The 15,660-nt window shown below is 66.0% G+C and overlaps 1 protein-coding gene across 1 annotated transcript; it reads left to right on the top strand.

The window, feature by feature from the left end:
• Positions 1 to 137: 137 nt before the first annotated feature.
• Positions 138 to 15,099, top strand: G6PC3 (glucose-6-phosphatase catalytic subunit 3). The gene is made up of 6 exons (XM_075918416.2): positions 138 to 448; positions 816 to 922; positions 5,347 to 5,437; positions 6,220 to 6,338; positions 7,786 to 7,927; positions 13,132 to 15,099. The coding sequence occupies exons 1-6, from the start codon at positions 231 to 233 to the stop codon at positions 13,490 to 13,492; spliced, it is 1,038 nt and encodes a 345-aa protein (XP_075774531.2). The 5' UTR covers positions 138 to 230; the 3' UTR covers positions 13,493 to 15,099.
• Positions 15,100 to 15,660: the final 561 nt, after the last annotated feature.

Below are 15,660 nucleotides of genomic sequence, written 5' to 3'. Positions count from 1 at the left end.
CGTGGGAGGGGGGTGCGTGCCGGGGGGGTCGGAGGGGGCGGGGGGGTGCCGTGGGAGGGGGGTGCGTGCCGGGGGGGGTCGGAGGGGGCGGGGGGGTGCCGTGGGAGGGGGGTGCGTGCCGGGGGGGTCGGAGGGGGCGGGGGGGTGCGTGCCGGGGCAGACGCTGGACTCGGGGGCGGGGCGGGATCCCGCCGAGGCGGCCGGGACAGGAGGGCGGGTCCGGGGAGCCCATGGAGGCGCTGTACCGCGGCGGGGCGCGCTGGGCCGGGGCGCTGCAGGCCGGGCCGCCCCCCCTGGAGGGCCTGTGGCTGGGCCTGACCTCGCTGGCCGACCCCGCGCGCGTCTTCAGCGGCCTCTTCCCGCTGGCCTACGGCCTGGAGCGGCGCGTCGGGCGGGCGGTGCTCTGGCTGGGCTGCCTGGCCGAGTGGCTCAACGTGCTGGCCAAGTGGTGAGGGGGGGCCCCCCCGCGGGACACCCCGCAGCGCCCCCCGCCCCCCCGCGGGACACCCCGCAGCGCCCCCCCCCGCGCGACTCCCCGCAGCGCGCCCTGCCGCCCCCCCCGTAGCGCCCCCTGCCGCCCCGCACGTGACTCCCCGCAGCGCCCCCTGCCGCCCCGCACGTGACTCCCCGCAGCGCCCCCTGCCGCCCCCCCGCGCGACTCCCCGCAGCGCCCCCTGCCGCCCCCCCCGCGCGACTCCCCGCAGCGCCCCCCCGCGCGTGACACCCTTGGCGCCCCCTGAAGCTCCTGTGGCTTCCAGGAGCCTTCAGCATTTTGCTTTTCAGACCTCAGCTCTGTCTCCTCTTTCTGCCCCCAGGTTCTTGTTTGGAGAACGGCCATTCTGGTGGGTCTATGAATCCGGGCTCCACAGCAAGGAAGACGTCCTGCTTCGCCAGTTCCCTGTCTCCTGTGAAACAGGGCCAGGTTGGTTATGAAGGTGCTAAAGCTGCCGCTTCTGTTAGGGATGTGAGGAGTAAGGGTTACCTGGGAGCAGGCCCCGCCCGCGCCCCCACCCCACTCAGTTGGCCGCTGGATCCAGCAGCCAGCCCTGCATGGGGCTGCTCCATCCGGATTGGGGCAGTCCCCTGCCCAGGATTCCACTGAGCCAGTTAACCGGTTCAACGGTAGGTAAACGCAGGCCTGAACCGGTTAACTGATTTATCGAGATTTTACATCCCTCGCGGGTAAGTACCACCCCTCTTATCAGCCTAGTCCTGTAGCACCGTCCCCAGTGCTCTGCAGCGGGTAAGTACCAGCCCTCTTATCAGCCTAGTCCTGGAGCACCGTCCCCAGTGCTCTGCAGCGGGTAAGTACCAGCCCTCTTATCAGCCTAGTCCTGGAGCACCGTCCCCAGTGCTCTGCAGCGGGTAAGTACCAGCCCTCTTATCAGCCTAGTCCTGGAGCACCGTCCCCAGTGCTCTGCAGCGGGTAAGTACCAGCCCTCTTATCAGCCTAGTCCTGGAGCACCGTCCCCAGTGCTCTGCAGCGGGTAAGTACCAGCCCTCTTATCAGCCTAGTCCTGTAGCACCGTCCCCAGTGCTCTGCAGCGGGTAAGTACCAGCCCTCTTATCAGCCTAGTCCTGTAGCACCGTCCCCAGTGCTCTGCAGCGGGTAAGTACCAGCCCTCTTATCAGCCTAGTCCTGTAGCACCGTCCCCAGTGCTCTGCAGCGGGTAAGTACCACCCCTCTTATCAGCCTAGTCCTGGAGCACCGTCCCCAGTGCTCTGCAGCGGGTAAGTACCAGCCCTCTTATCAGCCTAGTCCTGGAGCACCGTCCCCAGTGCTCTGCAGCGGGTAAGTACCACCCCTCTTATCAGCCTAGTCCTGTAGCACCGTCCCCAGTGCTCTGCAGCGGGTAAGTACCACCCCTCTTATCAGCCTAGTCCTGGAGCACCGTCCCCAGTGCTCTGCAGCGGGTAAGTACCAGCCCTCTTATCAGCCTAGTCCTGGAGCACCGTCCCCAGTGCTCTGCAGCGGGTAAGTACCAGCCCTCTTATCAGCCTAGTCCTGGAGCACCGTCCCCAGTGCTCTGCAGCGGGTAAGTACCACCCCTCTTATCAGCCTAGTCCTGTAGCACCGTCCCCAGTGCTCTGCAGCGGGTAAGTACCAGCCCTCTTATCAGCCTAGTCCTGGAGCACCGTCCCCAGTGCTCTGCAGCGGGTAAGTACCACCCCTCTTATCAGCCTAGTCCTGTAGCACCGTCCCCAGTGCTCTGCAGCGGGTAAGTACCACCCCTCTTATCAGCCTAGTCCTGGAGCACCGTCCCCAGTGCTCTGCAGTGGGTAAGTACCACCCCTCTTATCAGCCTAGTCCTGTAGCACCGTCCCCAGTGCTCTGCAGCGGGTAAGTACCACCCCTCTTATCAGCCTAGTCCTGTAGCACCGTCCCCAGTGCTCTGCAGTGGGTAAGTACCAGCCCTCTTATCAGCCTAGTCCTGGAGCACCGTCCCCAGTGCTCTGCAGTGGGTAAGTACCACCCCTCTTATCAGCCTAGTCCTGGAGCACCGTCCCCAGTGCTCTGCAGTGGGTAAGTACCACCCCTCTTATCAGCCTAGTCCTGTAGCACCGTCCCCAGTGCTCTGCAGTGGGTAAGTACCAGCCCTCTTATCAGCCTAGTCCTGGAGCACCGTCCCCAGTGCTCTGCAGCGGGTAAGTACCACCCCTCTTATCAGCCTAGTCCTGGAGCACCGTCCCCAGTGCTCTGCAGCGGGTAAGTACCAGCCCTCTTATCAGCCTAGTCCTGGAGCACCGTCCCCAGTGCTCTGCAGCGGGTAAGTACCAGCCCTCTTATCAGCCTAGTCCTGGAGCACCGTCCCCAGTGCTCTGCAGCGGGTAAGTACCAGCCCTCTTATCAGCCTAGTCCTGGAGCACCGTCCCCAGTGCTCTGCAGTGGGTAAGTACCAGCCCTCTTATCAGCCTAGTCCTGGAGCACCGTCCCCAGTGCTCTGCAGCGGGTAAGTACCACCCCTCTTATCAGCCTAGTCCTGGAGCACCGTCCCCAGTGCTCTGCAGCGGGTAAGTACCAGCCCTCTTATCAGCCTAGTCCTGGAGCACCGTCCCCAGTGCTCTGCAGTGGGTAAGTACCAGCCCTCTTATCAGCCTAGTCCTGGAGCACCATCCCCAGTGCTCTGCAGCGGGTAAGTACCAGCCCTCTTATCAGCCTAGTCCTGGAGCACCGTCCCCAGTGCTCTGCAGCGGGTAAGTACCAGCCCTCTTATCAGCCTAGTCCTGGAGCACCGTCCCCAGTGCTCTGCAGCGGGTAAGTACCAGCCCTCTTATCAGCCTAGTCCTGGAGCACCGTCCCCAGTGCTCTGCAGCGGGTAAGTACCACCCCTCTTATCAGCCTAGTCCTGGAGCACCGTCCCCAGTGCTCTGCAGCAGGTAAGTACCACCCCTCTTATCAGCCTAGTCCTGTAGCACCGTCCCCAGTGCTCTGCAGCGGGTAAGTACCAGCCCTCTTATCAGCCTAGTCCTGGAGCACCGTCCCCAGTGCTCTGCAGCGGGTAAGTACCAGCCCTCTTATCAGCCTAGTCCTGGAGCACCGTCCCCAGTGCTCTGCAGCGGGTAAGTACCAGCCCTCTTATCAGCCTAGTCCTGGAGCACCGTCCCCAGTGCTCTGCAGCGGGTAAGTACCAGCCCTCTTATCAGCCTAGTCCTGGAGCACCGTCCCCAGTGCTCTGCAGCGGGTAAGTACCACCCCTCTTATCAGCCTAGTCCTGGAGCACCGTCCCCAGTGCTCTGCAGCGGGTAAGTACCAGCCCTCTTATCAGCCTAGTCCTGTAGCACCGTCCCCAGTGCTCTGCAGCGGGTAAGTACCACCCCTCTTATCAGCCTAGTCCTGGAGCACCGTCCCCAGTGCTCTGCAGCGGGTAAGTACCACCCCTCTTATCAGCCTAGTTCTGTAGCACCGTCCCCAGTGCTCTGCAGCGGGTAAGTACCACCCCTCTTATCAGCCTAGTCCTGGAGCACCGTCCCCAGTGCTCTGCAGCGGGTAAGTACCAGCCCTCTTATCAGCCTAGTCCTGGAGCACCGTCCCCAGTGCTCTGCAGCGCTCTGCCCACACGCGCCTCGCGTCCCCGAGTACTGACGGGCAGCCCCGATAGCGCGCAGCGTCGCTACAGCAGAGGTCAGGGTGGGAAGTGAAGCGCACGGTACTGAATGGGAACTGCAGGAGTTGAGGGTGGGGAAAGCAGTGCTCCCCATAGGCAGCAGGCTGAGGGAGATGGCGGGGCCCCGGGCATCTCTGGAATGTGACTGTCGAGAGGCCCTGTCTGTGCTGCAGGACGGGCACTGCTCAGCACTTTGTGGTTCGACCCTCATACCGGGGTAGGGGGTGGCCAGCACGGAAGCCCAACCTTAAGTGACCAGTCAGCTGGGGTCACAGCGTGGGAGACAGCTCAGCTGTCAGGCCCTTAATCCGCCCGTGATTCTCCACAGAACACATTAGTGGCAAGCAGTAACTGTCACTGCCCTTCTAGGCCAGGAAATCCCCGGGCAGGTCGGTGGCGGGAGGAGGGGAATCCTGCTTGACCTTTCCCGCCTGGCTTCCCTCTTGCCCTGAAAATCCATCCTCCAGATCCTTTTCCTGCCATCACCAGCCTCCCTTCTGCCCAGGCAGCCCCAGGGCAGGTGTCTTTAGGGAAAATTCTGTTTCCTCTCCCTCCGTCTGGGCGTGGATGCTGGTTGATGGCAGCCCATGACCTGTGCAGTGGGCCTTGACTGCCAGCCACCAGAAGCCATTCTTGAGCTCCCCCCGCCATGACATCCTGGGGAGCGGGTGCAGGGTCATGTGCAAGTCACAGAACGAGGCAACTTGCATGCAGCATCTTGTAGTCCTGAAATCTCCTTGGTGCTGCCCCTCCTGGCTCAGGCCCCCTTCCATGCCATGGTAACGCTGGCCTCTCCCTTGGAGCTCTTCCCTGACGGCAGAGTGAGGAGCGACTCCAGTTTACACCAGCTGCGGATCTGGCCCGGAGTCCCTGGCAGTGGCGCAGGCTGATGAATCTTACCGGGGGGCAGAGATGGCTGGATTACTTCTGGTGACAGTTGTGTCAAATGGGTCTGTGACCTCCATTTCCTGCAGTGATTAACACTCAGTTCTAGATCTCAAAGCACCTCACAAAGGAGGTCAGCGTCGTCATCTCTTGTTTCATAGATGAGGAAACTGAGGAACAGATTTCCTCCCCACCATGGACTCTCTTCAGGCCAGCAGCAGAACTTGGCATAGAATCTAGTCTCCTGATTCTCAGTCCAGTGCGCTACCCACTAGGCAATGCTACCTTCCTACCCTAATTGTCCTCACAGAGACAGGCAGGAAAATATTTAATCCCTTGTGTTCCTGTTATGCAGGTAGCCCCTCTGGCCATTGCATGATCACAGGGGCAGCCTTGTGGCCAATAGTCTCTGCTCTCATGGCTCTGGCATCCCGACACTCCAGTAGGTAGGTACCACAAGGGCCGTGGGACGGGCAGCTCCCTGACACCCCATTGATGGCGGGGGGGGGCAGCTGCATGCAGATGTAGCCTGCTGCATGTCCTATTGCAGTGGGCGTAACCATGACTCCAGTGTTCAGAATTCGTGTGACACTAGAGCCCTGAGAGCCCAGCTCATGACCAATTCTCTAGGGCCCGAGTCTTCATCGCCCCGACGCTGTGTTGTCATTTGTAGCCACACTGAGCTGGTGGTTTTCATGCGTGACTGGAAAGCCCATAGCAAAAACGGGCAGGGTCCTATCTAAACGGGACACGTCCAGGAAATGTGCTTGTTCCCCAGCCACGCCCCTTGTCCTGCTGTGAATGATTATTGCAAAAAAGGAAACATTCCTCTGACAAACTGAGGGGAATCCCTGTGAGCCCGAGAAATCGCTGCGAAACATTCCCCCAGGTTGGCTGCAGTTGGTTGGACTGTCGGTTTTTGCCTTGTGCATAAGCCTCTCTCTGGCCAGCGCCCGTTGCCCCGCTGGGACGCTCCCGCCCGTGCAGAGCGTCTCCAGAACAGCTGGCAACGTGCTCCCAGTGCCGGGCAAAGGGAGCAGGGCTAGGACCGCACTGTGCAGCGTGCCGCTACCCCGGGCGCATGCACCTCCATGTTGCAGGGGGGTGGAATGTCTAGTGTGGGAATGCTGAGGTAAGAGAGCTGCCGTCCTGCAGTGCCAGGCGGGAGGGCTCGTGTTCTTTCCCCATGCAGCTGTGTAACGCCCCTTCCTTCCCCCCCTCCAAACAGCCGGCTGGTGAAGTTCGCCCCTTTCATGGTCTACGTTCTCCTCCTGCTGGCTGTGGGGCTCTCACGTATCTTCATCCTGGCGCACTTCCCCCACCAGGTGCTGGGTGGCATCGTAGCGGGTTAGTAGGGCCGTGAGAGACTGGAGGGAGGAGGGCCTGGACGCTTGCAGACACAGGGAGGAGGCTGGGGGGCGCAGGGCCTGGACGCTTGCAGACACAGGGAGGAGGCTGGGAGGCGCAGGGCCTGGACGCTTGCAGACACAGGGAGGAGGCTGGAGGGTGCAGGCCTGGGCGCTTGCAGACACAGGGAGGGAGGAAGCTGGGGGGCGCAGGGCCTGGGCGCTTGCAGACACAGGGAGGGAGGAGGCTGGGGGGCGCAGGACCTGGGCGCTTGCAGACACAGGGAGGGAGGAGGCTGGGGGCGCAGGGCCTGGGCGCTTGCAGACACAGGGAGGGAGGAGGCTGGGGGCGCAGGGCCTGGGCGCTTGCAGACACAGGGAGGGAGGAGGCTGGGGGGCGCAGGGCCTGGGCGCTTGCAGACACAGGGAGGGAGGAGGCTGGGGGCGCAGGGCCTGGGCGCTTGCAGACACAGGGAGGGAGGAGGCTGGGGGGCGCAGGGCCTGGGCGCTTGCAGACACAGGGAGGGAGGAGGCTGGGGGGCGCAGGGCCTGGGCGCTTGCAGACACAGGGAGGAGGCTGGGGGGCGCAGGGCCTGGGCGCTTGCAGACACAGGGAGGAGGCTGGGGGACGCAGGGCCTGGGCGCTTGCAGACACAGGGAGGGAGGAGGCTGGGGGGCGCAGGGCCTGGGCGCTTGCAGACACAGGGAGGGAGGAGGCTGGGGGGCGCAGGGCCTGGGCGCTTGCAGACACAGGGAGGAGGCTGGGGGCGCAGGGTCTGGGCGCTTGCAGACACAGGGAGGGAGGAGGCTGGGGGCGCAGGGCCTGGGCGCTTGCAGACACAGGGAGGGAGGAGGCTGGGGGCGCAGGGCCTGGGCGCTTGCAGACACAGGGAGGAGGTAGCTGTCACCCGGAAGAGAGGGGGTGGTGGCTGCGATCAGACACTGTCCCTCTCTGGGCTGGGTCTGTGCTAGCTGAGCCTAAGCCTCTGTGTGGCTTCTGGGCCCGGTTTCCACGTGACTCGGCCGTGGTGGGGCTGGGCTGGCCACGTGACCTGGCAGCCTGGCTGGGAGCCTGTTCGAAGCCTCTCTGGGGAGGCAGCCAAGGGGGTGACCTGGCCTGCACCTCATCTGCTGGGGCACGTCCCTCAGGCTCTGGCAGGCCACTGCAGTCAGCCGCTCGAGGCCTCAGCCCCTCTCCGAGCCCAGCACAGCCCCCCGGGCAAGGCGGACGGCAGGCGCTGCTCACACTCACTGTTACCCAGCGCCCCAGCCACGCTGGGCAGTGGGAACTGAACCACCACCAGGACCTGCTGAGGCCGGGGTGTCTGAGCCCCCCCCAGCACCCTGCTCCCTCATCCAGCTCCAGCCTCCGCCTCGCCCTCCCGCTCCTCAGGGCGCTGCCTGCAGGGTCACTCGGCCTGCCCCTTGCTCGTGTCTCCGCTCTGCAGGCGCTGCCCTGGGCTGGGTGTTGGCGGCCCGCGTCCCCGAGGAAAGGGAGCTAAGTTTCTACATCGCCACCTCGCTGGCCCTGCTGCTGAGCGCGGCGGGGCTGTACGGGGGCATGCGCGCTCTGGGCACGGACATGGACTGGTGAGTGTCCCTCGGGGACAGGGCCCCTCTGCGCAGCTTCCCCCGGGAGAGACCCAGATCCAGCGTGGCCTGACCGGCCCCGGGACCCCGACACACCCCAGCGGTTCTCCCCGGTCCCCTGGCAGTGCCTTCTGTGGCCTCTCTCCCCTGCCCTCTGCAGGGTGCGGCACCAGACTCCATGTCCCTTGGGCTGAGGGAGGCACCAGGAGGCCAAGTGACCCGAGAGAACCAGGGGGACACCCCCACTCTTACGAGGTGGGCCAGGGGCACTGCCCGAGCCACGCTGCAGCACGCACGGTGCACCCGAGCCAGCATCCCCTTGGTCTGACCCTCAGTAGAGACTGTCTGTCCCCCAGCACCGTGGCTCTGCAGAGTCGCTCCGCTGGCTGCTTTGCTGGCCTGCTTGTCCTCAGCCCCCGGCACTGGCTGCAGGTCCACTCGGCCACTCCACTGGCCTGCTAACCTCCAGCCCCCCGGCACTGGCTGCAGGTCCACTCGGCCGCTCCACTGGCCTCCAGCCCCCCGGCACTGGCTGTGCAGGGCCACGCGGCCTCTCCACTGGCCTGCTAGCCTCCAGCCCCCCGCACTGGCTGTGCAGGGCCACTCGGCCTCTCCACTGGCCTCCAGCCCCCCGGCACTGGCTGTGCAGGGCCACGCGGCCGCTCCACTGGCCTCCAGCCCCCCGGCAGTGGCTGTGCAGGGCCACTCAGCCTCTCCACTGGCCTGCTAGCCTCCAGCCCCCCGCACTGGCTGTGCAGGGCCACGCGGCCGCTCCACTGGCCTCCAGCCCCCCGGCAGTGCCTCTGCAGGGCCACTCGGCCTCTCCACTGGCCTGCTAGCCTCCAGCCCCCCGGCACTGGCTGTGCAGGGCCACTCGGCCACTCCACTGGCCTGCTAGCCTCCAGCCCCCCGGCACTGGCTGTGCAGGGCCACTCGGCCACTCCACTGGCCTGCTAGCCTCCAGCCCCCCGGCACTGGCTGTGCAGGGCCACTCGGCCTCTCCACTGGCCTCCAGCCCCCCGGCACTGGCTGTGCAGGGCCACTCGGCCGCTCCACTGGCCTCCAGCCCCCCGGCACTGGCTGTGCAGGGCCACTCGGCCGCTCCACTGGCCTCCAGCTCCCCGGCACTGGCTGTGCAGGGCCACTCGGCCCCTCCACTGGCCTCCAGCTCCCCGGCACTGGCTGTGCAGGGCCACGCGGCCCCTCCACTGGCCTCCAGCCCCCCGGCACTGGCTGTGCAGGGCCACTCGGCCTCTCCACTGGCCTCCAGCCCCCCGGCACAGGCTGTGCAGGGCCACTCGGCCTCTCCACTGGCCTCCAGCCCCCCGGCACTGGCTGTGCAGGGCCACTCGGCCTCTCCACTGGCCTCCAGCCCCCCGGCACTGGCTGTGCAGGGCCACTCGGCCGTTCCACTGGCCTCCAGCCCCCCGGCACTGGCTGTGCAGGGCCACTCGGCCTCTCCACTGGCCTCCAGCCCCCCGGCACTGGCTGTGCAGGGCCACTCGGCCTCTCCACTGGCCTCCAGCCCCCCGGCACTGGCTGTGCAGGGCCACTCGGCCGCTCCACTGGCCTCCAGCCCCCCGGCACTGGCTGTGCAGGGCCACTCGGCCTCTCCACTGGCCTCCAGCCCCCCGGCACTGGCTGTGCAGGGCCACTCGGCCTCTCCACTGGCCTGCTAGCCTCCAGCCCCCCGGCACTGGCTGTGCAGGGCCACTCGGCCGCTCCACTGGCCTCCAGCCCCCCGGCACTGGCTGTGCAGGGCCACTCGGCCTCTCCACTGGCCTCCAGCTCCCCGGCACTGGCTGTGCAGGGCAACTCGGCCTCTCCACTGGCCTCCAGCCCCCCGGCACTGGCTGTGCAGGGCCACTCGGCCGCTCCACTGGCCTCCAGCCCCCCGGCACTGGCTGTGCAGGGCCACTCGGCCGCTCCACTGGCCTCCAGCCCCCCGGCACTGGCTGTGCAGGGCCACTCGGCCTCTCCACTGGCCTCCAGCCCCCCGGCACTGGCTGTGCAGGGCCACTCGGCCGCTCCACTGGCCTCCAGGTCCCCGGCACTGGCTGTGCAGGGCCACTCGGCCTCTCCACTGGCCTCCAGTTCCCCGGCACTGGCTGTGCAGGGCCACTCGGCTGCTCCACTGGCCTCCAGCCCCCCGGCACTGGCTGTGCAGGGCCACTCGGCCTCTCCACTGGCCTCCAGCCCCCCGGCACTGGCTGTGCAGGGCCACTCGGCCGCTCCACTGGCCTCCAGCCCCCCGGCACTGGCTGTGCAGGGCCACTCGGCCGCTCCACTGGCCTCCAGCCCCCCGGCACTGGCTCTGCAGGGCCACTCGGCCTCTCCACTGGCCTCCAGCCCCCCGGCACTGGCTCTGCAGGGCCACTCGGTCTCTCCACTGCCCTGCTAGCCTCCAGCCCCCCAGCACTGGCTGCAGGTCCACTCGGCCACTCCACTGGCCTGCTAGCCTCCAGCCCCCCGCACTGGCTGTGCAGGGCCACTCGGCCTCTCCACTGGCCTCCAGCCCCCCGGCACTGGCTGTGCAGGGCCACTCGGCCACTCCACTGGCCTCCAGCCCCCCGGCACTGGCTGTGCAGGGCCACTCGGCCGCTACACTGGCCTGCTAGCCTCCAGCCCCCTGGCACTGGCTGCAGGTCCACTCGGCCACTCCACTGGCCTGCTAGCCTCCAGCCCCCCGGCACTGGCTGTGCAGGGCCATTCGGCCTCTCCACTGGCCTCCAGCCCCCTGGCACTGGTTGTGCAGGGCCACTCGGCCTCTCCTCTGGCCTCCAGCCCCCCGGCACTGGTTGTGCAGGGCCACTCGGCCTCTCCACTGGCCTCCAGCCCCCCGGCACTGGCTGTGCAGGGCCACTCCGCCGCTCCACTGGCCTCCAGCCCCCCGGCACTGGCTCTGCAGGGCCACTCGGCCGCTCCACTGGCCTCCAGCCCCCCGGCACTGGCTCTGCAGGGCCACTCGGCCGCTCCACTGGCCTCCAGCCCCCCGGTACTGGCCGTGCAGGGCCACTCGGCCGCTCCACTGGCCTTCAGCCCCCCGGCACTGGCCGTGCAGGGCCACTCGGCCTCTCCACTGGCCTCCAGCCCCCCGGCACTGGCCGTGCAGGGCCACTCGGCCGCTCCACTGGCCTCCAGCCCCCCAGTACTGGCTGTGCAGGGCCACTCGGCCGCTCCACTGGCCTCCAGCCCCCCGGCACTGGCTGTGCAGGGCCACTCGGCCTCTCCACTGGCCTCCAGCCCCCCGGCACTGGTTGTGCAGGGCCACTCGGCCTCTTCACTGGCCTCCAGCCCCCCGGCACTGGCTGTGCAGGGGCACTCGGCCGCTCCACTGGCCTCCAGTCCCCCGGCACTGGCTGTGCAGGGCCACTCGGCCTCTCCACTGGCCTCCAGCCCCCCGGCACTGGCCGTGCAGGGGCACTCGGCCGCTCCACTGGCCTCCAGCCCCCCAGCACTGGCCGTGCAGGGCCACTCGGCCTCTCCACTGGCCTCCAGCCCCCCGGCACTGGCTCTGCAGGGCCACTCGGCCGCTCCACTGGCCTTCAGCCCCCCGGCACTGGCTCTGCAGGGCCACTCGGCCGCTCCACTGGCCTCCAGCCCCCCGGCACTGGCTGTGCAGGGCCACTCGGCCTCTCCACTGGCCTCCAGCCCCCCGGCACTGGCTGTGCAGGGCCACTCGGCCTCTCCACTGGCCTCCAGCCCCCCGGCACTGGTTGTGCAGGGCCACTCGGCCTCTTCACTGGCCTCCAGCCCCCCGGCACTGGCTGTGCAGGGGCACTCGGCCGCTCCACTGGCCTCCAGTCCCCCGGCACTGGCTGTGCAGGGCCACTCGGCCTCTCCACTGGCCTCCAGCCCCCCGGGACTGGCTGTGCAGGGCCACTCGGCCTCTCCACTGGCCTCCAGCCCCCCGGCACTGGCCGTGCAGGGGCACTCGGCCGCTCCACTGGCCTCCAGCCCCCCAGCACTGGCTGTGCAGGGCCACTCGGCCTCTCCACTGGCCTCCAGCCCCCCGGCACTGGCTCTGCAGGGCCACTCGGCCGCTCCACTGGCCTCCAGCCCCCCGGCACTGGCTGTGCAGGGGCACTCGGCCGCTCCACTGGCCTCCAGCCCCCCGGCACTGGCTGTGCAGGGCCACTCGGCCTCTCCACTGGCCTCCAGCCCCCCGGCACTGGCTGTGCAGGGCCACTCGGCCGCTCCACTGGCCTCCAGCCCCCCGGCACTGGCTGTGCAGGGCCACTCGGCCTCTCCACTGGCCTCCAGCCCCCCGGCACTGGCTGTGCAGGGCCACTCGGCCTCTCCACTGGCCTCCAGCCCCCCGGCACTGGCTGTGCAGGGCCACTCGGCCTCTCCCCTGGCCCTCAGCCCCCCGGCACTGGCTCTGCAGGGCCACTCGGCCTCTCCACTGGCCTCCAGCCCCCCGGCACTGGCTCTGCAGGGCCACTCGGCCTCTCCACTGGCCCTCAGCCCCCCGGCACTGGCTCTGCAGGGCCACTCGGCCGCTCCACTGGCCTCCAGCCCCCCGGCACTGGCTGTGCAGGGCCACTCGGCCTCTCCACTGGCCTCCAGCCCCCCGGCACTGGCTGTGCAGGGCCACTCGGCCTCTCCACTGGCCTCCAGCCCCCCGGCACTGGCCGTGTAGGGCCACTCGGCCTCTCCACTGGCCTCCAGCCCCCCGGCACTGGCTGTGCAGGGCCACTCGGCCTCTCCACTGGCCTCCAGCCCCCCAGCACTGGCTGTGCAGGGCCACTCGGCCTCTCCCCTGGCCCTCAGCCCCCCGGCACTGGCTCTGCAGTGCAGTGCAGGGAGATCAGCTGATGGGCGCGCTCCGCAGGTCCCAGCTATGGCTCAGTTTTCCCAGAAAGGGTCTGGAGAGCTTTCTCCTTTCTGCAGCTCCGGGGCTCTCTCAGGCAGCCCTTCCCTGGCTGCTCGGAGTCGCCCAGCTGCCCCCTTTTGAGCCCACGTGGAGGCAGCTGATCAATTCTAGGGTGGCTGCTCCCTCTGAACAGGCTGGCTACCTTGGGACATGCTCTGTGAGCCCAGAGGGGAAATGGTCAGGGCTGTCCTAGCACCGCCCTAGGGCCCAGGCTCAGTGTGGCCCCAGCAGTCTGCCTGAGTCGCTAGCAGGGCTGAGTGGGGCCTGCCAGGCCTTGCCCCTTCCCACGGGTCTGTCAGGCCCTGACTTTTCTCCACTGCTCCTCTAGGTCAATTCACCTCGCCACTAAGTGGTGCCTGAACCCCGCGTGGATCCGTGTAGAGACGAGGCCCTTTGCCTCGCTGTGCCGAGACACGGCCTTAGCCCTCGGCCTGGGGCTGGCCACGCACTCCTCCCTCTACACCCAGCTGCGGCATGAACCAGCGGGCTGGAAGCAACGCGCTGCGGGCGCCAGCCTGGGCCTGGCCACCCTTCAGGCCCTGAGCGCCGTGGCGCAGCCGGAGAACATGGTCCTGTGGTACAGCCTGAGCTTTCTGAAATACGCCAGCTTCCCGTGGGTGGTGATGGTGCTCGTTCCATGGCTGGTCCGCTCCCTCCCCCACACGCTGGCCCGACCACATGCTCAGTAGCCCAGGTAGGCAGCTGGTCCTTCGCCCCTGGGGAGATGGCTGGAGCTGCCCTGTCTAGACTAGATCTCCCAGCAAGAGGCAGCCTCCACTCTCCAACGCAGGCCAAATCCGGTTCTCCTTGTGGCTGGTCCTGGAAAGCAGCAGTACTTGGCCCTGCTTCGGCTTACACAGGTTCTCCCCCTGCGTAGCCGGGGGCCTCCCGTGACAGGGATCCAAGGAAACCAGCTGCTTGGCTCTGTCTACGTTGGGAGCAGGGCGCTCGGGCAGGGTGGTGCAAGGTGGGCTCTTCGGAGGACCCGCTGGGCTGGCCCCTGCTAGCTTCCTCCCTGCCACACAGAACTGGCCTGGCTGGCACAGAAGACCTTGTCCTGGGGGTCTCCACATCCCAGGGCTCGTCAGAGCTGGGGACAGTTGTGTGTGGATGCGGCAGCTGCACCTGCACTAGGAGCCTGCTAGCTTCCAGCTGCTGCTCTCGGTTCATGGCAACATGGGCCTGGCCGAGAGCTCAGAGCCCAGTGAGTCTCAGCCTTTGGGATACCAGGGATCATCTCGTGGCTTGTGTCAGGCGGCGCTCAGGACTGGTGCCGGGCTGTGGCCTGGGCGCCGAGGAACATCGATCTAGGTGTGGAGAGGGGACCACAGACCATCGCTGATGGACCTCCAGTGCCGCTGATTCCACACCCGCCCTGGAAAGTCTGTTTCAGTGTCCTAGGCAGAGAGTTCTGTATTCCTCAACAGCGAACCTGATCTGCCTTGCTGCAGGGCTAGTCCTCCCGGCATCCGGCGGGAGAATTGAGACCTGCCCTCGCTCTAGCTGCTCTTCACAGCTTTGCAGACGGTTATCGGGTCCGCCCCGCATCGGTTTTCTCATAGACGAACCAAGCCGTATGGTCTCAGCCCTTCCTCTCACCTGTTAGTCACTGTGTGGAGAAATCCCTGTGATATTATATTTTGTATTAAGATCTTGTCCTTTTAGATCTAGCTTGAAGTGTTCTTATAGAATCTCTGGAACATTTCTCCTGGAACTTTGTATTAAGATATCTAGATCTTGTAAGAAACAATGCCTTTTGAGCTCCCCCCTTTCCTCGATTGCCCTGTTGGAATGAATGAGCTGTGAATGGAGACTGAAAGGGGAGCCCCTCCAGCAGCAGTTGCAAGGGTGGAGAGAGGCTGGGAGGCAGACCCAAGACAATCCCTGCAAAGTGAGCTCATTAAGAAGACTGGACATGCAGACGCCTTGGGAGTCCAGCAGCAAGTGCCTGCCCTTGGAAGAACTCTCTCTGAAGCAGCATTAGGAAAGGCCAGGTGATGACTAATTTGCTGCAGGAGAGGGATAAATAGGAGGCATCTTGCGGAGGGACCCCGGGTTTTCGTCCTGTCAACATGGGAGCATCGATCCGGATCGGCAGAAGCCCAGCTCCACCCTTCCCCCATCTAACTCACCTGGCCAGTGCAGTTAGGGGGAGCAACGTTTGGTAACAAGAAGACGGAGTGTGTGTGTGTGTGTGTGTGTGAGTGCATGAGTGTGATGTGTCATACGCATATGAGAAGTGTTGATTATTCTGTGTGATCAATAAATGTGGCGTGTTGCCGTATCCCTCTGAAAACGATCCCGGGTGCTTCTTTTAAGTACCAGGCTCCTTCCATGGAAGAGGGCTCCAGCTGAGACCTGCTCAGCACTGAGTAGGGCAGGGCAGGTCCCTTCCAGGGCTAGCGGAAGACGCTCCTATTAGCACCCCCCCCCCGGAAGACTGGCCTTTTTCACAACTAGTCTGCCCCCAGCGCCTTGTCAGCAGTGGGACCACTCAGGCAGCCAACGCCTGCCCCCATTTTGGAGCTGGGCAATGGCGTCCTGCTGAAGGGCTGTACTTGGCACTTGTCCTTACTACGTGCCAGCTTGTTGAGTTCAGCGCAAATGGCTGATTTCCCATTTGGAATTCTACCCCCGGCCTCTAAAGGGCTTGGCCCCTGCTCTGCGCTTATTGTCGGCAGCACCTGTTCCCCGCCTAGTTTGCACTCCACTGGCAGAGGCCTTGGTATTAGCCCCAGCCAGCCCCCACCCTGCACCCTCCCAGGCTGGCAGCTACGCTGAATACGGCTTTGAGCCCGGTTTGCACTCACCGTAGCCCGTAGCGCCCATGTCAGCTTAGGAACCTGTCACACACAAC

The sequence above is a fragment of the Pelodiscus sinensis genome, chromosome 29 (genome assembly GCF_052426305.1).
Source record: "Pelodiscus sinensis isolate ZL-2025 chromosome 29, ASM5242630v1, whole genome shotgun sequence".
NCBI classification, from domain to species: domain Eukaryota; kingdom Metazoa; phylum Chordata; order Testudines; family Trionychidae; genus Pelodiscus; species Pelodiscus sinensis.
This window is presented reverse-complemented; position numbering and strand designations above follow the sequence as displayed.